Source organism: Mastomys coucha, unplaced genomic scaffold (genome assembly GCF_008632895.1).
Source record: "Mastomys coucha isolate ucsf_1 unplaced genomic scaffold, UCSF_Mcou_1 pScaffold12, whole genome shotgun sequence".
NCBI lineage: Eukaryota > Metazoa > Chordata > Mammalia > Rodentia > Muridae > Mastomys > Mastomys coucha.
The window spans coordinates 90,368,020-90,391,594 of record NW_022196894.1 but is presented as its reverse complement, the minus strand read 5'-3'; the positions used below and the strand labels follow the sequence as shown (position 1 = coordinate 90,391,594).

General features: G+C 45.9%; 1 protein-coding gene and 1 long non-coding RNA gene across 7 annotated transcripts in view; one reads left to right on the top strand and one right to left on the bottom strand.

Moving 5' to 3' along the window:
* The first annotated feature begins 1,118 nt into the window (after positions 1-1,118).
* LOC116086156 lies at positions 1,119-23,249 on the top strand. Of its 3 annotated transcripts, XR_004116840.1 has the most exons (7): positions 1,119-1,524; positions 7,612-9,385; positions 15,035-15,420; positions 16,153-16,277; positions 16,820-16,952; positions 22,732-22,889; positions 23,107-23,249. It is a non-coding gene; the product is annotated as an uncharacterized LOC116086156 (long non-coding RNA). The 3 variants fall into 3 exon arrangements; XR_004116838.1 differs by lacking the exons at positions 22,732-22,889; positions 23,107-23,249 and adding an exon at positions 17,386-17,536; XR_004116839.1 differs by lacking the exons at positions 7,612-9,385; positions 22,732-22,889; positions 23,107-23,249 and adding an exon at positions 17,386-17,536.
* Positions 7,508-23,575, bottom strand: part of Clic6 (chloride intracellular channel 6) — a 41,939-nt gene continuing 25,871 nt past the window's right edge. For all 4 annotated transcript variants that reach the window (XM_031364442.1, XM_031364443.1, XM_031364444.1 and 1 more), the window contains exons 2-6: positions 19,040-19,149; positions 18,446-18,571; positions 17,489-17,595; positions 16,573-16,754; positions 7,508-9,330 (exon numbers count right to left, since the gene is read on the bottom strand). In XM_031364442.1, the coding sequence (XP_031220302.1) occupies positions 9,169-9,330; positions 16,573-16,754; positions 17,489-17,595; positions 18,446-18,571; positions 19,040-19,149 (687 nt within the window). In that variant the 3' untranslated portion in view covers positions 7,508-9,168. The remainder of the gene's footprint in view (positions 9,331-16,572; positions 16,755-17,488; positions 17,596-18,445; positions 18,572-19,039; positions 19,150-23,575) is intronic.

Genomic DNA, 23,575 nt, shown 5'->3' with positions numbered 1-23,575 from the left:
ATAAGTCTAACTATATGACCAAGTACTTGTAAATAAATTCTGAGTCTGAGTGAATATGAATCTAAGTCTGAGTCTGAGTGAGTCTGAGTCTGAGTGAGTCTGAGTCTGAGTCTGAGTGAGTCTGAGTCTGAGTCTGAGTGAGTCTGAGTCTGAGTCTGAGTCTGAGTGAGTCTGAGTCTGAGTCTGAGTCTGAGTGAGTCTGAGTCTGAGTGAGTCTGAATCTGAGTGAGTCTGAGTCTGAGTGAGTCTGAGTCTGAGTCTGAGTCTGAGTGAGTCTGAGTCTGAGTGAGCCTGAGTTAATCTGAGTCTGAGTCTGAGTCTGAGTCTGAGTGAGCCTGAATTAGTCTGAGTCTGAGTCTGAGTGAGTCTGAGTCTGAGTGAGTCTGAGTCTGAGTGAGTCTGAGTCTGAATGAGTCTGAGTCTGAGTCTGAGTGAGCCTGAGTTAGTCTGAGTCTGAGTCTGAGTGAGTCTGAGTCTGAGTGAGTCTTAGTCTGAGTCTGAGTGAGTCTGAGTCTGAGTGAGTCTTAGTCTGAGTCTGAGTCTGAGTCTGAGTGAGTCTGAGTCTGAGTGAGTCTGAGTCTGAGTCTGAATGAGTCTGAGTGAGTCTGAGTCTGAGTCTGAGTGAGTCTGAGTCTGAGTGAGTCTGAGTCTGAGTCTGAGTCTGAGTCTGAGTCTCAGGAGTCTGAGTCTGAGTGAGTCTGAGTGAGTCTGAGTCTGAGTCTTGTTTCTAGGAACATGAGGTTGGGAGGAAGAACCGGGACAAAACTTCTACAAAATGCAGTGTCCTTTGTGTGATTGGGTCACATGAGAGAGCAGAGGAAATGACAGTCCCTAATTAGTTGACTGGAGTCTAGGGACTCCCAGGGTTTGATTTGATCCTCTGATTGTAAAGGAGAGTCCCTTGGATGAGCCTGGACTAGTCAAGTGAGTGCTTGGAAGGAAGACCACAAGTCAGAGATAAGAGACTGGAGAGGTCCAACAGCTTTAAACACCAGGAGCTGGCCTGAAAACCTTGTATGGGAGCCCCACTTAGGCAGTACCTTCCTCTCGGCCTTTGTGACCCTGAACAAGGTAAGCAGTTCTAGAACACACAAACTTCTTGTGGATTAATCAGGTCTCTGTGGCTGGAAGCATGTGGGGAAGAAAAGCCGCCCACCTCATAGTGTTGAGAAAACAAGAAGATGGAGAAAAGGGCTCTCGAAGGACACACCCCAATTGCTCACTCCTAAGTCGCTTAAGCCTGCCTTGCTAAACTTGCCAGTACACTCCCTCGGCCCATAAGCTAGCAACACTCAGCACTACAAGGTCTTCAGAGGACATTTCAGAGCCGAACCAAAATACTCCTGACCCCTACAGCCCATGGCATAGAAGTACAAGCCGTGTATGCTAAGCTGATAACTTTGTGGCCTTTGTTGCATGGTGTAGAAAACGATTACACAGCTAGGGAGATGGCTCCCTGGACAAGAGCACTTGCTGTGCAGGCATGAGGACCCGAGGTTGAACCTCCAGCACATAAAAAACCAGGTATGGTTGTGTGTACTGTAAACTCAGTGTTGTACAGGGATAGCAGGGGGATAGGCATCTCTCAGTAGCTCAGAAAACAGCAAGCTTTCAGTTTAATGAGAGATCTCCTCTTAAACACATAACCTAGAGAGAAATAAGAGGGGAGGCTCTGATGCCCATCTCTGGCCTCAGTGCATACCTACTTGCCTACATACATGTAACACACACACACACATACACACACACACCATGATCATCACCATGATCATCATGGTCATAAAAACAACTCTAGAGGGGAAACATGCCTGCATCCCTCCACATCTATGTTCTCTGGTCACACTTCTCAAGGCACACATGTATGTTACTCCTTAGTAAAGCAAGCTGAGGTTAGATGGAGGGAAGTTGGAGGGATACTAAGAAAGGCTCCTGCAATCTTCACTCCTCATCGCTTGCATTATCAAAAGCTGAGGCGATGCCGTGGGAGGTGTTCTGTGGAAAGGAATCCCATTGGACTCACAGCAGGCGATTACTACTGACACCCTAAGAGGCAAGCTGGTGAATAGACACCTCTCCTATAATATAGAGATGTCATACATGCCCTAAATGTGGAGAATGGCTCCTTCAGAAAGCAAAGTGTCTACCAAAAAAAATTCCTAATGCAGGTGGTGAGCAATGTCCAAGCTAAGAACTAGCCCTGGTGATAGAGCCATGATGGATATTGTCAACCTGCCTGGGCTTGGTCTTGTGTGGGAGCAAACCTCCAGATATGCCTGTGAGGATGTTTCCAGAAGATTTAACTGAGTGGGGAAGGCCTACTCTGGATGTGAGTGGCTCTGTCTGACGGGCTGGGCCGCTGGACTGAGTAAAAGGCTGAACATTAGCCATCACTTTGCTTTGCTACCTTACCGCAGATGCAATAGGACCCCATCTGCCGCCATGGCTTTCCTGTGCGCTCAGACCGTAAGCCAAAATAAGCCCATGCCCCAAGTCACTTTTGTCAAATATATTGTCACAGCAATGAGGCAGTGACTAAATAAGATGGCATTTGTTTCTGTACCTGGGGACTGTTTTCGATATTATCATTGGGCCTGAGCCCATCAGTCTGAGTCAAGGTTACGCCCTGAGAAGGTTGGAAAGGAATGGATAGCAATGCCATGCAATCCCTGCATTTGTCAATAGGGAAGTGGGGCTCAGGAGGGTCAGCTGTTATGTCAGATGCAAAATGTCCTCCACAGGCTCACATGACCATACTGTTGGTTCTCAACTGCTGGCAGTGTTTTGGAAGCTTCTATGCCTGGGGATTGAATGGCAGGTGTAGGGCCCTCTGAGTATGATCTGAGGTTAGAGACTGGCTCCACTTCCAGTCTGAGCTGTTTCCTGATTGCCACAGCAATGGGACCAGTTATCTTCTGCCTAAGGCCTGGAGTGGCTCCCAGCAACAGGCCTTCCTGTCACAGTGATGGGGTACTGCCTAAAGCAGGAACCTGAATAAGCCCTTCTGCTCCCCTTGTCTCTCTCTGGCAGGGGCTCTGACACTCCTCAGAGTGCAGGTCTCTCCCACAGCTGCCCAAGTGTCACTCCCACCCCTCTCATTGTTGTCTTAGTTTCCTGGGGATTCAGAAAATGTACCATGGAGACAGTGGGCGGAACTTAAGTCTTCAATGTATTGTGCTCTCACTGGTCCGGAGGCTGGGACTCTCTGGTGGGGTATCAGCAGAGCCTCTGCCAGCTTCCAGTGGTGGCAGAGGTGTGGCCTTGGAGTTCCCAGGCTTTCTGATGCACCCCTCCTGCCTCTCATCCCACTGGTACATGGCCCCTTCCTTCTGTGTGTCTGTGTATTGTCTCTTCTTAATGACAACATCCGTGAGACTGGAATTAGGGACCAGATTCATCTGATGGGACCTCATTGGAATTTAACTAATTTCATGTACAAAGATCGATCTCTCTTTTGAAATAAGGTCATGTTCTGCAGTTCCAAGCCACTATGAATTTTGAGAGAACATTTTACATTAGGATATACATATTATATATACATATGTATATATGTATATATATGTGTATATATATGTATATATCCTAACATATATATACTTGTGTGTGTAAATATGTCTATGTTTGCACACACAGATGGCTATGTGTACACATGCTTGCATGCCCATGTGAATGGAAGCATGCCTATGCACTCACTTATGTGCATGTACTCAGAATGAATCACAACCACCTTTCTTATCTGTGCAGATGCCTCCCCCACCCCCCAGCAATGTTCTTCATCACTACACCATATGTTGCTAGAACCCAGGATACAGAAGTTAAACTAGGCATAACATTAGAGGGTGTCTAGCCAACGGTGATCCCAGCTCCTGGTTACATGAGATATTAAAGGGGAAGTGGGTGGGGTGAGGTAGGTATGCAAAAACTCTTGGGCCATCCCTTGTACCATGAGAGGCTGCACACTGTGGGGAGATGAGGCTCCTTCTGTCAGTGGGAACACTGAGGTCTTATATTAGATGCCCATGGGTCTGGAGCTGGGTCTCTGAGTCCCTAAGATTGATTTAAATGTCCCTAAATTTTTCGATAAACAAGAAATCATCAATACATCTGATTTTATCACAGATGGTATCAGACATAATCAGGGGCTTCTTGTTCCTGGTACTTCCATGACAAGCTAAATAATTACAGGACTGAGCAAAATGCCACTTCCCACGGTCATTTAGCACACCAGAAAATCAAAACAAAACAAAAAGTATTTGGGGTGAGTTTCCAGGAAGCAACAGGGTGAGTGTACACGTTGTTCTCTGGCCTGACAGGTCACCTGTTGACAGGTTAGCCCCCTGGGAAATACCTAGAGGCCTGAGCTGTGCTGAGATCAAGGCTTTCATCTGTCTACATCAGGCCAGAATGGTCAACCTAACTTGTAGCTCTGGTCCAGTCCCATGGAGGGTGGAGGAGGCTCCAGGGATGGGGAGGCGCCACCTAGTGGTGAAGAGAGACTGGCTTGTGTGGGACTAGGACTCTGGCTTTAGGGAGTGGAGAGTCTTGTATGAGTAACAGACAATTGAAAATAGTGTGCCCAAGCCAAATGAGGGCTTCCCAATCAAGCTGACAGTCTACCTCAGAGCCTCCCAGTTCAGTGTGTCTGACAAAGCCGCAAGCCAGCTCTCCCCACCCAGTGAGCCCAGAGAGCTATGGAAGGGACAGCTGAGTCTCCAGTGACCACCATCCCACCATCCCTATGTTATAGGGAACCAAGAATTCAGGGGATAACTGGTTCCCACCTGCGTGACATAGGACCACATTCATGTCCAGTCCCTTCTGAGAACTTCTATTTTAGGACAAAAGCTAGTCAGAAGAGCAAATACAAGAAGAAGAAGAAGAATTTTAAAACAGCCAGCTATGTTGTAGATTATAGAGAATGGTATCTTCTTTTTGAGCCTGAATCTGCACCCCAGTCTAGATTCAAGCTCAAGGGACTCATTCTGCCTCAGCCTCCCCTGTGCTGGGGTGACTGGGTATGGGGATGGCCATGCCCAGCTCTTTGTGGAGACTGTCACAATAACGTCATGTTATTATGTGTGCTCAGGATTTGGCTGCTGTTTGGTTGGTTGGTTTGTTTGTTTGTTCATTTTCTCAGGACTGCCTCAAAAATCCTTCTGGAGAAGAGACTGGGGACACACTCCTCAGCTTCTTAGCACCTAATCCTCAAAGGAGAAAGTCAAATAATGCCAGTGAAAACCATGACGTCATTTGAAAACATTTCCTGTTCTCAAAGCAAGGAACATTCTCAGAAAGGACTAACACACTGCTTCCAGGAATTGGGATTATCATAAGATCGTTTTGAAGCTTATGGGCATCAGAAGTGGGGTGGGGGGAGGAGCCTTGCAAAGCTCTGGTAGGTGTTGGCACACACAGACTCAAAGCTTCAGAAAGGCATCTAAGTCAAACTCACAAACAGCAGACCCTTGGAAGGACAGAGTCGGCTGATCTGATGTGACCTTGGGGCCATTCTCCTTGTCCCATCACCAAGGGTATTATGGGAAGAAGTGAGAACAGGCGGCAGCTTCAGAGGTGAAAATGGCTTCTCTCCAAAAGGGTTGTTAGGTCACTGAAGAACTGGGAGCCCTGGAGGCACTCGGACTGAGATAGGACAGGGACTGGGTGGTTAGGAATGAAGTGGTGTGTAAGATAAGACCCTGTTAGCAGCCTAACCCATAGCTCCTTGTGCCATCCAGGCATGCTGCTCCACGATTCTGAGCATACTTTCCCTTGGACCACAACCTGACCAAGTACTTGTACTAGTTTAAGCCAAATCCTGGCAGCTTTGGGCTCCCCCTGACTACACAGCCTCATTCAAAGTGAGAGCTGTCCAATCAGACTGGTCCTTCTGCAGGGAGACCACTTACTTTCCCCAGGGCAGGCCATGGCAGCAGGTGCCATCCTGTTGGCCTCCTAAGCACACAGAGCGCTGGAGGGCAGGCTAGACCTGCCAGTCCCAGGTGAGCCTGTCCCTGTGGCCAGGGATCACAACTATCCATCCAACCTTTTAAAATGACCACGCCCAGAGCACGGTAACAGATTAAGCAAAAGTTCAAACTTTGAAAGGTAATTGACTTAAGAGGAAAGGCTAAGCCCCAGTTATTTTTGTAACGTTTATCACTTGTTTGTCCACTTTATAGGATTGCGGATTACACATTCTTAGAATGAAACATATTTTTATTTCTCTTAACAGAGAAAGGTTGGGAGTATTCTAACTTTTTCTAAGCAATTATTTTTTCTAAACAATTATTTCTAGGAATAACTTTGAACCACTAAATATTGGGGGCTAAAGGACAGCGGGACTCCACTGGGAGTAAGCCGTCAGGCGCAGGTGGAGGATGTCGAAGGGAAGCCCTGAGCTCCGCTCTCTCTGGGAGTTGGGCAAGGCCGAGCATGTGTATGTGCATATACATGCAAACACGTTTGGGAATGTGTGTGTGGGGGGGGGGTATTAAGTACCCATGTATGTGTATTTGTGACAGTATGGTGAACATGTATAAGCATGCAGGTATGTGCATATGTGCAGGTGAGTGCACATGTGTACCGTGGGTCTGAAAGTAGCAAGCAAAGGCCTTTAATTTCTGGATCAGCCGAGACTTTTCTCTGACTCACTTCTACAGGCTACCCATGCAGTGCTCTCTGTAGTCAAAAGAGAGTTGACTTTCCAATAAAAACAATGTGATTATTTTTTAATTCTCCTCAACAACTGTGAGAATGGAATTGGATCATCCCAGATGTTACACACACTCAGCATCTGTGGGAGGATTTCCCAGTGAGGGTGGAGCTGGGGGCATGGCCAAGCAGGGTGGGTGTAAGGCTGGGCACTGGACTGAGAACGGCTGCCCCTAGGAGCCACTTTTCTATAGCTACCAGTCTACATGAAATGGCCCACATAACATCAATTTCAGCCACGTGGACAAAGAGGTCACACATGTCTGTTTGGACTGCTCTGAGGTGCCCTTAAAGCATCTGTGGTTCAAAACTCCCCAGGGATTATCTCACACGAACATAGCAACCTCTAGTTTGGATTTGCATTCTTCGTGTTTATTCCTTCAAGTCCAAATGGAAAAGACAAAGTGTGGGAGAGGAAGCTGGGGGCGGGGGGAGGCTACTTTCTATTGGGGCTGGGAAATGGTTCAGCAGTTAAGTGCTTGCCGCACTGGGTTCAGTTCCCTAGAACACAGGTAAGTGTCAGGTGGGCATGGTGGCACCTGCAGTTCCAGCCTCAGAGGTGGAGACAGGATCCCTGGAGCAAACTGGCTAGTGAGACTAGCCATACAGCTTTGGGCTCGAATACGAAACCCTGCCTTTAAAGAGTAAGGAGGGAGAGCCGTCAAGAAGATTCTTGATCACATCCTTCGGTATCCCATGCCTTCACCCCATGTGCATGCACACCCACACAATCCAAACACAACCACACACAAGCAGGCATGTTACATGCATGTACATAAACTAAAGAAAAACAATGGAGCTGATTGAAAATGTTTAATTTGTAAGGCACACAGCTTATGATCACTTTAATATCTAAAAGAACAAAATTAACAGGACTAACTCCTGATTATCACCATTTACCAGGTTTGAACATCAAGTTGTAAAATCAGGCTTATAAAGATGACTCCTACAGAGGTGTGTAGTGATGTGGACCAGGGTGGGACAGGCTCGACATGGCCCTGAAAACCGTCTTTGGGTGACAAACAGACTGCTGGACTGAAAACCACAACTTCCAAGAAGCAAGAAACTGTAGTGACCACCAAGTTGGCCTTGTTTCCTTCCGAGGTATTTTCTCCTAACCTTGGGATGGTACTGTTACCCTTACGCAGTTGCCTATGGAGCACATGGTTCCAGAGCCCAGCACTCCAGCCAAGTGCACGTTTCCTGTAGGGTGTGCGGCAGTGAAGGATCAAGCCTTGCAGAGCATCTAGGCAAGCTCACATTTCCTCATTCATGATCAGGCTGGAGCCCAGTAGCCTGCCCTCAGGCCTCATTGTGACATGGTGGCCTCATGGTGGCCCCAAGGATGACAGAAGAATGTCACAAGCAGAGCAGAAACTCAACTTCTTGGGAAAGAACCATTTTCCAGAACGACTTAAGAGTGGGACTTTCTGGATTTTCATCTGGAATTGAGTTTTTTTTGCTTGGCCTCAGATTGAAATAGAAAGAACAGCAATGAGATAGAAAGTAGACATGAATGAGCTAGCCTCGGATACACCACCTTCACTGAAGCACTTGCCATGAGCAGCAGTCTGAGACTCACACTGTGATGTAAGGCAGGGAGAGTCTCCCAGCTGGAGCTGTCAGGAAGAGGCCCCATGAAAGCACAGCCCCTGGACTGGGTTCCAGAACAGGAGTAGACCCAAAGGCACAGGGAGCCCTCTCCTCCACACCTGGGCTCAGAGGGAAACAGCATCCATGGGGCAGAAGCAAGATTACCCTCGGTCCTGCTGTCCATGGTCCTACAAGGAGCTCTACAATCTGTGGCTCAGCAGGGCCAGATCCTTCAAGTCTTCTGTGATGACCTTTAAGGCACCAAGAAATTCCTTCATTGGTCTCTTACACAAATGATATACCATGGATGCATGAAATTATATGTGATGTGTGAGCACACACAAGTATGCACACAAGCATATGTGAAAGACTGGTGGTTCTGAAAATATTCACCAAATTGTTATCAGAAAATATATAGAATAAATTTTGGGTGATTTTCAATTACTTCTTCATACCCTCTAATACTGTTCTAAAGTGTTCTACAAATATAAAACAGCATTTCCTTTTTAAACTGCTATTTGAGAAGAGAAAAACAAGTCATGTGATTATCAAAGACTATCAAAGAAAGACTAACCTCTTTAAAATGATAACAACTTAAGTCAAAGACAATTTGCTCTGAAACAAGCTACAAAAAAAAAAAAAAACAACACTGTCACCATAAACATGGATTATAAGAGTACTGAATTTCAAAGATATAAATTAGCATTGATTAGACGAAGGAATGAGTAGACAAATCGCAAGGCCTCACATCCTGGGGTGGCATTTAGAGAGTCAGTGCTATTTTGCAAAAGCTGTTTTGGGGGAAGAATACAAAAGGCTCTCTTGGAATCCCTGCTCACTCATCTGAGAAAAAGGTGCAAGCCATCATCACTTCATCCTTTTCGCTGCATCTGAATATGCGTGTTCAATCTCCTGGTCAGCTGGACACGTGTTAGTGAACTCATCCCGGGCATAAGCATTGTTCAAGTACCTCCAAATGCCAGTCATTTCAGAAGGAAACTCAAAATCTCTGTATTTCTTGGCCACAATCTGCAAATTAAGAGGAAACGATGAAAGGAGACAGGCTATTCACATGGGTGATCAGGTCAGGCAACCCATCCTTGGGAAGCTTAGCTTCTGATGTTATCCTATGGTCATGTGGGCCGCCCAGAGTGGCACTTGAACTTTGTTAGGGCACCTAGGTACAGGACCCAAATGTAGTGTTCTGTGACAGGATCTAGGGCCACTGGGAGACAACCCTGTGAGCACCATAATGAGGGATCCTCTAGGGTAGGTTCATTGAAGTTGAAAGACCTACCCTAAAAGTAGAAGACACGATTCCATGGGCTGAGATCCTGAACTGAACAAAAAGGGCACTAAACATCTGCACCCAGAGCTCTCTGTATGTTCGCTGCCGATGCCTTGTGACCAGGTGCCGCCCATTCCAGCCTCTGTGCCCTCCCTGCCACCATGGGTTTAAGCCCATTAAACTGTGAGCCAAAATCAGCCTTCCTCTTGTAACTTGCCCATCAAGTTTCCAGATGTGATCCTTGGGATCCAGCCATGTGTGTGTACAGCATGCCAGTTACTTTCCCCCTATGTGTGTGGCAATGCCTTGGCAGGTGTCAGCTACTGTGTTACGTGGTACATGATGACACACACATGGGAAGTCTTCATTTTAGATTTCATCAGGACTTTTTAATCAGCTATCTCTTCTAGTTGTTCAACTCCATCTCCAGCAATCCCTAATGTCTGGTATTCAGAGGTCCACCATTCTCTTCTAAGCAGATTGCTCAACCATGAGCTTACCATGTGCAAAAGTTGGTGCATAAACAAAACAGCTTGCTCCTCATTGTCATGGAGACAGTGGGAGCAAGAAAAGGACAACAGGGTGGATGTACTAAGGACCCCAACCATGTGAGATGGTCTCTCTGGTCTGGAGAGGGCCAGGTGGGGAATTGGCCACTAAGGACGATGCCCAGTGACAGGGATGTGCTAGTTCCCTCATGGTCAAGAATTCTTATTTCTTTGGTTGATGCTTACCTGCTTCACTTGTGATCTTTTTGAAAAATCTTAACCTGAAGTCTCATGCATGCTAAGCAACTGCTCCCCTGTGGAGCCCCTCCCCCAATGAAGCCCAGCTCTCTCTTTATGTTTTATTTGGGCATGAGGTCTTATTATCTTGCCCAGGTGGGCCTTGAACTTGCTCTGTAACCACTCAGGGTTGAGCTTGTAGTCCACCTCCATCAGCCTCATGGGTGGCAGGCATTAGGGGCCAGTGCCATCAGCCTTGGATATTTTTGTATTAATGAGGAAATTTGGTAAATGTCTTCCTCTCATACATGGACTCTTGCTTTTACAATTTATCTCTGTGTGTATACATCTCATGTGCATGTGTGTCCACCTACGTATGATGGTATGCAATGTGAATATGTGGATACTGTGTGGGAGTCAGATTGACACTAGCTGACTTCCTGGATTGCTAACTACATTTTAAATTCTATTCTACATTTGCTTTTTAAGTTATGTTGTATGGAAGGAGACAGTCTGTACATGTGAGTCTAGGTTGGATCCCATGGACCTAGACTTACATGCAGCTATAAGACGCCTGACACAGGTGCTGAGTTCAGATCCTCTGGAAGAGCAGCCAGCGTTCTTAACCACTTCCCTACCTTAGTGTTTTAAAGAAGTATCTGTTGTGTGTGTGCACACATATGTGCAGAGGTCCCTAGAGGCCAGAAGAGTCATTCCAGTCCCTGTTGCAGGAGTTGAGGTGGCTACCCTCAAGGACTCTGGCAAGCAGAAGTGCTCAACTGCTAAGCCATCACCCTGAGCCATCACCCTGAGCCATCACCCTAAGCAGTTACCCTAAGCCATCACCCTGAGCCATCACCCTGAGCCATCACCCTGAGCCATCACCCCAGTCCCCCTTTCTCTTCTCCATTTTTGAGACAAGATCTTTGTTGAGCCTGGAACTTGACATGTGATTAAACTGTGTAGCCAGCAACCTGGTGATTCTCTTGCCTCTACCTTCCTGAGATGGGGTGCCTCCTATCTGTTGTGTTTTGCAAGCGTTCTGGGAAATCAAACTCAGGTCCTCTTGCTTGTGTGACAGATTCTTTAGCAGCTGAGCCATCTCCTCACTCTCATCATGATTTCTGAGTGAATTACTTTGTTTCCTATGTGTATGTGTGTGCACATGTTCACACACACACACACACACACACACTCCCTTTCAGTCCCAGGGGCTGAGAGTTCCCTAATACAGTCTATCACATTGATTCCTATTGATGAGAAAGGAAGGAGCATACTGTGTCTCCACATCTTTCTGGCTCTTTTCCTTTCCCATGTTCTGACTTTACTCTGCCCCTGGAGCTGCTGCTTGGCCTCTCCCCTAGTGATGGGTGTCAGCGTGGGTTCCCCACAGAAAGGGCTGCAGCTCCAAGCGAAGCAGCTCATGGAATGGACCTGTCCCTCTAATTGAACTTCCACCTGCAATCCATTTTTACAAATTTATTTTACTTTTGATTAAAATATAATTATACTCCCTCTCTCTAAACCCTTGAAACTTGTTTATCAAACACATAAGAACAGAGAATTCAAACAGGTAAAAGAAGAGATGTGTATGTTGGAACTGGAGAGTTAGGCTGCCCCTAAGCCCAAGTCTCTCACTCTTTTGTAAGCAAGCTGGAATACTTTGAGCAAATCTGTGCTCTAAGTTAGAGCAAGATAGGTTCCCTGTTTCTTAACAGACTTTTCTAAAGCACATCTTATCTGTCTCGGGCTCCTATTTTCATGATCATTTGGGTATTTCAACATATAGTAATTTTACTCCTCAGGAGTGCTTATTTTACTAAGGCTGGGTGTCTGGGCAGATAATGAGTGGGGATATAAAACTCTTTCATAATACACCAGACGGCCTTCCTTTTCCTCTCTGATTTTTGATGCCATGAAGGTTCTTGAGGCCACTGTGGGTGTCTTCCCCCTGTGGGCAGTTCCACTGTTTATCTATGTCATCATTGCGATTGCTGAGTACCATTGTCTGGTTGTCTGCTGTAGTTTGAGTATACTCCTTGAAGGGTCATGGATTGGAAGTTTGAATCTCAGTAGAGCAATATGTGATGAGACCTTCAAGAAGCAGGGCTTGGAGGAAGGCATCACTGGAACACACCATCTGGAGAGACTGAGATATTTCTCATGGGAATCTGGTTAATTCTGTGGGAAGTCTGATATACAAGAGCAAGTCCGGATGCTTCCAGTCTCACCATATGGTCACTTCCTATCTCACCTATAGTAACTTTCTGTCTCACCTGTGGTCACTTCCTTGTCTCACCTATGATCACCTCACACACACACACACATTCATACTGGGATACCATAAGGTCCATATCAGAGTTGACTCTTTCTCTTGAATGTCTACAACTGTGAGCTAAATAAGCTTTTCTCCATACTCCTGCCCCAAACATTTTGTTGTAGCAATGGAAAGGGGACAGATTCCGTTTCTAATGCTTCCTTTCTATTACAGAAGCTCGGTGAAGTATCAAGCATGTCTCACTGTGTTGATTGTTCTGGGAATATGTTTTGGAGTCTAAGGATGTACCAGTGCTTGCTTACATGTCCAACACCCTGGGCTTGGTGCTCAGCAAATAATGAATATAGTAATAATATAAAAATAGGCAGTCTGTATGATGTACATACTTGTAGCTCTAGGACTCATTAGCGGCTTGGGGAATAGCAAGACTGAGCTACATAGTGAGAATCTGTCTCAACATACTAAGGGCTGGTGATGAGTTTGGTGGTAGAGTACTTGTTGTCAAGTGTGTGCAAGTTCCTGGGTTTCATCCTAGCACAGATGGTCAATTGAGGCTATTCTTCAGATAAAGCAGAGGGCCCAGCTCTGCTTTAATTAAAATAATGTTCTGCTTGTCTGCCACCTTCCTGCTTTCCTTTCCTCTTCTGTCATTCTGAATATAAACATCTGATTTGGGGTGATTTGTTTTCAGATCCATTCTAGCTACTTTCTGTGGTGTCCTTCTGTCTGCTTCTTGCTACTCCTACATAATTTTTTATTTCTTCAGGATTTTATCTGTCTTTTCTTGCTCAAATGCCTCTAGCCTAAGTTGCATCCATTTCTGGTACTGTGTTTTTCGACATTCTGTGTCTTGTCTTAGAGCTTTTTCTGAAGGAGTCCATATTATTTTCTCTTTTCAAGGTTATAGAAAAATATACAATGTTCTTTGACTTCCTGGGACAAGTCTTTGTCACATATGCATTTCCTGTCCCCTTTTTTTCCTTTTTTAATTTTGGGTCCTCCATCATTTTCTTCCACTTTTATTGTCTGTAGCTATAAAGTGGCCCTGAGTGGATCCCTTCTTTTGGCTAGTAATGAGTTAGTGAGGCAGACAGACTGGAGCTACCATTTGCCTAGAAATCACATAGAGCAATGGGAGAGTGGGGACATGTCAGTTAGTAAAGCAGACTTACCACTCCAAAGGCACATTCGTTCAGGAAACACTGACCTCTACTCTGCCTCAGGGACACACTGGAGCTAGAGTTAGGGCTAGAGATAGGGTTGGCATTAGAGTTAGAGCCAGGGAACTCTTGCTTGCTTGCTTCTTTCCTTCCTTCCTTCGCTTCTCTTCTTTTTTCTCTTTTCTTTTTCTTTTTACTCTGTTCAGCAGCCACAAAACATAATGCCAGATCCTTTCTCTTCTCCTACCCCATCTCCCTCCAGGACACAGGAGAGAAAGAGGGGCTGGGATCAGGCTGTATAGTCATCTTCTCTGTATGATCTTCATTCAACTCTGTCTCTTTAGAGATTTCAACCCACAAGTATTCTCTGTCCTCTTTGCCTCACTGCCAGCTTGTGCCCCACCATCTACACAAAGATCTCAGGCATTTCAAGACTGCATTATTTACTTCTTAAAAATTCTAAACTTTTCTAACCATAAAGGGAGCTATGTACCAGTCAGTTCTGTCTCTTGGATTCCTTTGCATTGTAGGTGATCTGTCATTCTTTCATAGGCTCATGAAAGATGAAGCCAATACTCTATTTTTAATGTCATTTTCAGTGCGTTTCAGGAAAGGAAATAAATTATAAATCTCCTCACTCTCATCTTTTACCATAATTCCCTTGGACTAATTCTCATTTCCTTCAGAAGTACTCTATGCTGGAAGATCATTAAACAGTTTAGTATCTTAAGTGCTAAATGGCTTTGAAGATTCTGTTTCCATTCTCACCATGAACTGCTTCAGTTTACCCCAACACTCAAAGCTTGCCCTTTCTACTGTTTACATATATGTGTATGTCTGTGTGTTCATGTAAGTACTGATAGAGATCAGGTGAAAGTGTTGGATCCTCTGGAGCTGGAGTTAAAGGTGGTTGTGAGCTATCTTATATGAGTGCTGGGAACCAAAGTCTGATACTCTGCAAGAGAAGCCAGTGATATTAACCACTGAGCCATCTCTCCAGCTCCTTTGTTTTTCTTTTGAAGAAAGCATATTGTGACTAATGCTGTGTGGCTGTGATTATTTCATGTTCTCCAATGTACTTTGGATATTAAACACTTTTGTAAAATGAAGGTTTGGTCCCCAACTGGTGGTGATTGGACCATGAGGGAACTAGCCTCATCGACTGGTTAACCATAGCAGATTAGGCAATAGGAAGAGGTGCCTGGGCTACTGGAGGCCTTTGAAGGGTACATCTTGTCTCCTGACAATCCTTCTTGCTCTCTCTATCTTCTGGCTTCCCCAGATGAGCTGCTTTCCTGTGCCACAATGTTTGCCATGAGCCTAACATCAACAAAGCCAGCTCATCATGGACTAATAGCTCTGAAAGCACAGACCAAAGGAAACCTTTCTGCTCTTACAGACTTTCTCAAGCATTTTGTCATAGTAACCACTGCCTCTTGTTCAGCCTGCACATACCTGTCTGGTGCTATATGATCCACAGCAAAGACTACAAAGTCCATCCCCACAGGAGGCTAAAGCACAGCACAGTGGCATAAAGATCACTGGAAAATAACTCCCAGAGTCAGTCAGCAGCCTGTCAGGGGTTGAGCAGCTTTCATTCCTCTGGGTGCTGAGACCTTCGTGAAGCTACTGAGAGGACAGTCACTCAGAGAATTGGCCAAGTCCATGGTAAGTAGGTCTCGCTGAACACACAGGCAAGAGAGGAGGAGTCAGCTAGAGACTGAGGGCTTGAGCAATAAGAGGTGCTCTGGAAGACAAAGATGAGGTTCTCACATGATTGAGAGTGACAGGTAGCCCACCATGGACTGTTGAGACCAGATGAGTGATTTGACCAGCCCAATATGGACGAGCTTAGAGCATGGCAGACTTGTGTTTCCCTGTGTTTCCTCTTTATTCTCACCTTATGTTCCTACACCAGCTCTAGGCCTGGCAAGAATTTAATAATAGTGAAGATGCCTCGGGCACGGGCTTCTTTTTTAGACATCTGAAGGTCACTGATGGCTGTCACTGTAACAACTGACATCCATAAGTCACAGAGAGGTGGAGAGAGAGAAAGAACTCAACACCCAACTGTGGGGCCAGCTTCCTGGGAATCCTCATGGATGCCACAACAAGTTCTGATTGGCTAGGTCAGGTGACCAATCAGAGAACTGAAATTAAAAAAAATAAACATTTTAAATTTTTAAAAATATTCCCTCAAACAGCTCTAGTTGTGTGTGACCACTGACTCTTCTACTATGTCCAGCTACTTAGGAAGACAGGGTGCCAGCTATAGACGAGGTCAAACCAAGGATATATATCAGTTGCTCTTAGCTGTGTGTGTGGTGGGGGTAGGGGCTGATATTAACAGTTTATAGGACACCTCTCTATTGTCCCTAGAACATCTTTGCTTATCCCTAGAATTATCAACAACACATTATCTTCAAGCTACATGTGATAAATGCCACGGAGACCCTGAGTGCCCTTGAACTTTTCTTCAGGCTGAAGGCAACGGTGAGGACCTGGGGCAGGAAGAACATTCACAGGTACTTCGTGAAGACACCTGGAGTTCTTGTTTCCATGTGTTTAATGTGGCTGCCTTGACTATAAACTAGTAGTTTTCAATTCAAACTGATATTTGCTACTATTATCCCTGTCCTGAGTGGTTCAGGACCCTCTTCCTAGGGAATAGTACCACCCACAGTGGGCTGGGTCTACTATTATCCCTATCCGGGCCAGTTTTGATGTTTGGCCCCAGCATAAGTCAGAACAACAACAAAACAAAACCACCAACAAAGCCTCTTTCATGCATCCAGCCAGCTGTCAAGGGCAAAAACAAACCTTAATGATATGGAGCTTCGGTAAGAGGTTACAGTCGGCCAGTGTGAGCTCATCCCCATCGAGAAACTTCCTTTGTGAAACAGTGACATCCTCTGTACTGTAGGCATCTATTTCGTCTGGCAGCGGGCTGTTTAAGTAACTGTCCAGCTTCTTCAGGGCCCGTAGTAGGTTCTTTTCATAAACTAAAATACAAAGGCAAGAGATGCTAGAGATGGGCCATGCAAATGTCTGCCATCTTTCTTTTTAGGGGGAGGTATGCTTCCTTTCTGAGACAGGCAGTCGGCAGCAAGAGGACCAGAGGGACACAGAGGCAGATAGACTCAGCCTCTCTGTGCCATCTACATAGCCATGTTACTTCTGGGACTCATCAGTTTTTAAAGGTATTTTTGATTTTATTTTTATTTTCCTTCGTGTCTGTGTGTACATATACCACATGTGTGTGCATGTGTCCTCGGAGGATGGAAAAGGGCCTCAAGTGCCCTAGATCTCTAGTGACAGAGGTTATGAGCCACCTGGAATAGGGGCTGGAAACCAAACTCCAGTCCTCCATAAAAGCAGTGTGTGCTCTTAACTGCTGAGCCATCTAATCTAGTCCAAGTGCATCCACTCTTATAAACACTTATGAGAAGTCCATAGTGATCTAGGGACTGGCAGAGTCACCATTTAAACAGTCTTCACATTGCAGGTGGAAAAAGCTAAATGTTTAAATGTCTCCCATTAATAGTGTTGTACTTTGGATTCCCAAACTCTAGAAACAGTCTCTCCAAAGTCGCATGCCGAGTCAATGATAGGGATGGTTTTCTTTATTCCCAGATTCCCATCTGTACCCTCTGTGAAATGAGCCCAGATACCTACTATCTCCCCAGCAGCCATGCGGATGACCCTGGGGGATATAACTCAGGACAGGAGTACTTACTCTCATTTGCATCCTTCTTGGTGTTTTTAATAAATGCTGAGAATTTGGCAAAAACATCGTTTCCTGCTGAGTTGGATTCAGGGTGTTGAGTTCCCAGCTTAGGGTACCTTGAAAAGTTCAAAATTGGAAGGTCACAGAAAAAGCAATGGCTAGTGAGGATGATGGAGTGGAGGAGAAGGCCTGTGTCTGGGCAGATACTAAGATGACAAGCTCCTGTAGACATGATTGCGGAGAGCTGCATTGGATCTGGTCCTGGCGAGATCAGTCCTGGAACACAGGGACCAACCAGATGCTCCTGACCCGAACCTCTCCAGTCTAATGAAGGTGTTTGGTTAGAAGGTTCCTGAAGTTTCTTCCAGTAGCAGATATGAGAGAAAGTTATCCCACACAGTAATAACACTCCCTCCCTTCCTCCTGCCACACCATCCTACCTTCCAAGCTATGGATACATAGAAGAGAAGCTGGTATGGTTGGTTTTCAGTGTCAACTTGCTATAACCTAGAGAAGAGCTCAACTGAGGAACTGTCTAGATCAGATTGGCCTGTGGGTATGGCTTGATTATTAATTGATGCAGGAAGATCCAGTCCACTGTGGGTGGTGCCAATCCCTAGGAAGGAGGCCCTGAACTACTCAGGACAGGGATAATAATAGCAAATATCAGCCTGCATTTCTCGCTGCTCTTGGTTGTGAATGTGACATGGCTGGCTGGCTTACATTCTTACTCCACTGACTTCCTTGCAATCATGGACTACACCTTAGAATTGTGAGACAAATAGGCCTTCCTTCCCCTAAGTTGCTTTTTTGTCAGCATGTTTTTATCACAGTAACAGAAATGAAACTGGAGCAGAAGCAGAGGCCATCTTAACTCAAGGTGTCCGGTCTGCTGTTTCTGTGGCATGTGCATGACCAAGGAGGAAGGCAGCAGTGACCTTGCAAGCATCAATTCTAGGGGCTTACCTTGGGGGAACCAACTTCTCCTCTAAGAACTCCTCAATCTTATTCACATCTGTCTTGACTTCCCCATCAAAAGTCATGAAAGGAGGGTTCGTCCCGGGAGCCAGGTTCTGAAGGTCTGCAGGCTTCCTAGATAGGAGGGAAGAGCAGTCTGCATGAACAGTCTCAAGCATTTGAAGTCACAGCCAAGGCGTTTAAGAGATAGAACCCTTGAAAATTTCAAAGTAGTTTGTGAATTAATAAGGTGGCTTGTTGGAGACTAAAGCCAAATAATTCGCTATCAAATGATCAGTGGCTGACTACAGAATGGGAATGATAACTCTCCAGGGTGATGCTTAGGCAGGGTTCTGGGGGGAAGCAGACTCCCCCTTTCTGACTGCAGCCCCTGAGTTTTCTATGAACCACACTGCTTGGCCCTTGGGCTTCATTCCAGGCTCCAGACTAAGGAAGGGCATATCATTATATGCCCATGGTCCCTAGCAGTGTGTGTGAGCATGTTTGTGTGTGTACACACATGCTTGTATACATGAAAGGGTATGTTGCTGCATATGGGGAATTAGACCCAATTTCTGCAATGACACAGAAGCCCCATCTCACCGTTTCAGGTCCACTGTTGTCACATTGAATATAACACCCTTTAGCCAGAGGATCATAAAGAGACGCTGTGAAAATGGGCAGTTTCCGATGCTCTCACCATCATAACCAGCCTGAGAGTAGAAAAGAAAGAGAGATTTATCTGACCCAGTCTAACAATGCTAGGTGTCAGCAATCACAATGTACACACAAAAAATCATTATAATTTTTTTATGAATGGTCATGTTACTGTATTTAGCTTTCTGAGTCCATTTGACTCAGGGTCTAGGACAGGTTAGAGGTGGGTGTGGTACAGGGGTGAAGCTCATGCACATATACATACACATGCACACGTGCACATACACATAAACACTAAATGGAAAAACAGGAATTAGGGAGACAGCTCAGTGGTTAAGAGCATTTTGCTGCTGTTGCAAAGGACCAAGGTTCAGTTCTCAACACTCCCATGGAGGCTCACAACCATCTGTTAACCCCAGTTCCAGGATATCAGACTTCCCTCTTCTGACCCTCATGGGCATGCACATGGTCCACATGCATGCAGACAAACACTCGCACACAGAAGATAAAAATAAATAAATCTTCCCTCAAGCTTGCACAGAAAATCTAGGACCTGGTAGATGGTGGCAAAGCCATCCAGGACTTTTGCTCTGGGGATGCATTCAGGATGGTCTCTGGGAGCAATTCTGATGTGAGTACAGTGTTATTTAAAAAGACAAGACAGCAATGTCAGGCTTTATGCCCTGCCAGTAGCCTTTGTTCCCTTGGTTTTTATTTGATTGTTTTGAGACATAACCTTATGAAGGTCAGGCTGGTCTCGACCTCATCTGTAGCTGAAGATGGCCTTGAACTCTTGATCCTGTCCCTTCCATCTCCCTGGGGCTGGCACTGCAGGCCTGTTCCACTACACCTGAGCCCCTGCCCTGTGATGCTGCCCATTCTCAGACTGCCATTAAGCCTGAGTGTAAGCCAATGTCACGCACGTGAACCTCTGACACTGTGAGTTAAATCAAACCCTTGCCTTCAGACTCCCTGCAGCCTCCAGAACTTTGTTATAGCAACAGAAAAGAACCCAAGGCACACCCCCAGGGGTCACAACCACACGATTATTCTTTACTAGCATGCCACACTCAGGAGGTCTATTTCTAACAACTAGAGTCATGAGAAATTTGAGAAGGAAACACTGCTGTGTGCGTGGAGGGGAGAAGGCATGAGGCAGAAAGTCAGAGGCTTGCTTGTATGGTGAACATTAAAAGACAGTGTAAAATAACCAAAGTAAAGAGTACTCTGGGCTGGAGAGATGGCTCAGCGGTTAAGAGCACTGACTGCTCTTCCAAAGGTCCTGAGTTCAACTCCCAGCAACCACATCCACACACCATCTGTAATGAGATCTGACGGCCTCTTCTGATGTGTCTGAAGACAGCTACAGTGTACTTACATATAACAATAAATGAATCTTTAGGCCAGAGAGAGCGGGCCTGGAGTAAGCAGAGGTCCTGAGTTTAATTCCCACCAACCACATAATGGCTCATAACCCTCTGTACAGCTATACTGTATATGTATATAGTATATAGTGTATATGTATATGAATATGAATACATAAAATAAATAAATCTTTAAAAAAGAAAAAATAGTTTTTTTTATAAAGAGAGAGAGAGGTAGTACTCAGGAGGTGAGTCATCTGGGGGGTTACGTCAATGGAAAGTAACTGAGCAAAACACCATGAATGGATGGTCCTACAAGTTGAGAGGAGAAACGATAGTTTAGCTTCTAAAAGTACTAACCAAGCAGGCTGAGCTTAAACCACAGAAAGAGCCTCCTAGGCTCGGAGTCAAGGTTATATCCCTCCTGTGCCCAGGCCTCTCCTCCTGCCTGTTAGATCCGGGACCTCCCCCGGGTACAGTCTGGGATAGTTTTTGTGGGCCCAGTGGACCCCACCCCTGCCCCTGGTCTCCTGCTCTGGTCCATAACACACAGATGAGCTGTGTAGAATGTCCAGTCCCTGCTGCCTACCTGGGAAGCCTATCCTACACTCTCTTATCCAGTGCAGGTTTGGGCATAGTCAGACACAGAGAAGGATGAAGGCGAGGAGAAGGCAGGGATGTGCCGACTGGCCAGCCCCAACTTGCTCACTCACTTTTAAGCCTCTTATTTTTATAATAGCTGCACTGAGCAAATAAAGTCTAGAAGTTCCATGGAGTGGGGTGATGGTTCTCTCTCCTCATCTTTGCTTCTTGGATCTTGGGCATCTGATCACAGCTCACTGTGAATGGGGCAAAGACCTGCTGAGTCCTGGGCCTCTGTTCTACAGCTGCCTATCTGGGGACGGAGCTCACCATGGTTGGTAAAGCTCCTGTGGCCCTCCCACCTCCCACCATAACATCTGGAGAAGGAAGGACTGGAGAACGCTGTTGGATCTGCCCTGCCGTTTCTCCAATGCTCCCAAACTCTTCTCACCACTTCCTCAACTCTGGCAGCTGCTTCCTGTAGTGGAAACAGGGTCTGAGAGCAGTGTGTGAGAGAATTCTTACACTTCTCAAAACATAAGAACCGCCTTTGTCATTCACCTCCATAAAGACTTGGGTTGAACTATCCTAGAGATGGCTCAGTTGGCAAAATGTTTGCTGTGCATGCGTGAGGACCCAATTTTGATCCCTGGAACTCATGTAAAAGCAAGCCCGGGCACAGTGGTCCATGTTTGTAATTCTAGTCTAAGGAAATGGAGACAGAAAGATCCCCATGGCTTATGGTAAACTCCAGGAACAAGAGGAGACCTTACTTAGGAGGATAAGGTGGAATCAACTGAAACAGACACCAGTGTTGCCTGTTGGCTTCCATGGGTACTCATGCATGTGCATACATGTGCATGCATGTGCATGCACACACATACATGCATGCACACACACAGGCATCAAAACCCTCTTGAAAACCTGTCAAGCTTCTCAGGCTCCCTAACAGATCTGCAGTGGATCTGTCTGAACATGAGAGAATGGTCCGCATGTCCCAGAGTTGTAAAGGCAATGAAGAGATGTTTAACTACCCATGTTCCCCCATGAAGCCTTGACACTGAATTATTCCAAGCCAGTGGAGTCCGTAAACTGTAGGCTGCTAGGTATCTTAGCAAGCTGCCCCAACTGCCAATAAAACGGCATTTACATATCCAGCATTGCCTCATCTTAAATTGCTCTAAAACTCTCTTTCTATCTTAGTCTGCTGTAAATGAGGGGGTTACGGGAACATGGTGGGAGGGACAGGGACGCCTTGCTTAATTTTATTACTTTAATGCGCTTCAGTGCAAGGATGTGCCAGCAAAAATAAAGGCGAAGATACGCCATCTCCATGGTCCATTATTGAGCAATAATGGGAGTGGATCGCCTTGCTTATATCATTAACCCGACAAGATGATGAGATAAATACATATATATTCGCAGTGAATAACTGACACTGTCCCCATAATTGGGAGGCTCTATCGTACGGGACTTTTATTTCCCAATGTTGGTAATTCTCTCTGGCTAATTGCACTCTGTGCTGAAATGTCTCAGCAGGGCGCTCAGGCTGCAGGGGAAGTTTTTGTAGGTCCACATTTCTGATTAAATCAAATTAAAGAGCTTGAGAAATCAGAGTGAGTTTTTCTGTTGTTGCTTTTTTTCTTTTTGTTGTTGTTGTCGCTGGGCTGCTGTTGTTGTTTTCATTTTCAGTAGAGACCTGAACACTGTAAAGAAGCCAGGACCGCCTCATGTCTGTCTTTCGGCATGCATGGAGCATTCATGTGGCATGTCTCACAAGCGGAGCAGGCACACCTCTGACCTGCTCTCAGGTGTACCCCTTGCAAGCAGCATCTGCCTTGGCTTGGAGAGTAAGTAGCCCTGATGGCCCTGGTCTGAACCTACTGACGGACCTCAAGGTGTGAGAGGAAAGGTTCCTGCCAGCCACACAGCAGTGGAGAGCCCCTCTGTGCTCTGGGGCCTCCCCCACTAACCTACCAACATTCATTACTCAAGATTCATAGACTTGTTTTCTACCTGTAAGCTTTCTTCTTTTGATCAAATGGCCTTTCTCTCCGATGCCCACAGGTGGCAGCCACACTGTCCCTACCCACTACGGTGACTGCAGCTACTGCCTTCAGAAGATCTGGTGGACAACTCAGTGCTGGTCTCACGGGTGATGACCCTCAAGCCTTCTTGGTGGCTCCTCAGCACCCCACCCCCTCACCCTCTCACGTAAAAGACCATACACCTACCAGCTTACTTCCTCTTCTTGGTTCTACTTTCTTTCTAGAAATTTCTGAAGAGCAGAGTCTAAAGAGCAGGCATAGCCTATAACATAAGCACATATTTCTGCTCTTACCAAACACGGTGAAAAGCAATCTGGGGTGCTCGGGGGAGTTGAGAAAGCTGTGAGTTGAGGCCCCTTAATTGTTCTTTTCCTGATAACCAGATGCCCACTGAGGAGAGGAGACACGTGCATGGTAGTGCTCGGTGGGTGGTCTCTAGGAATGAGTCCTGGTCCGTACAGGGGTTAGTAAAAACTTTGGGATGAGGT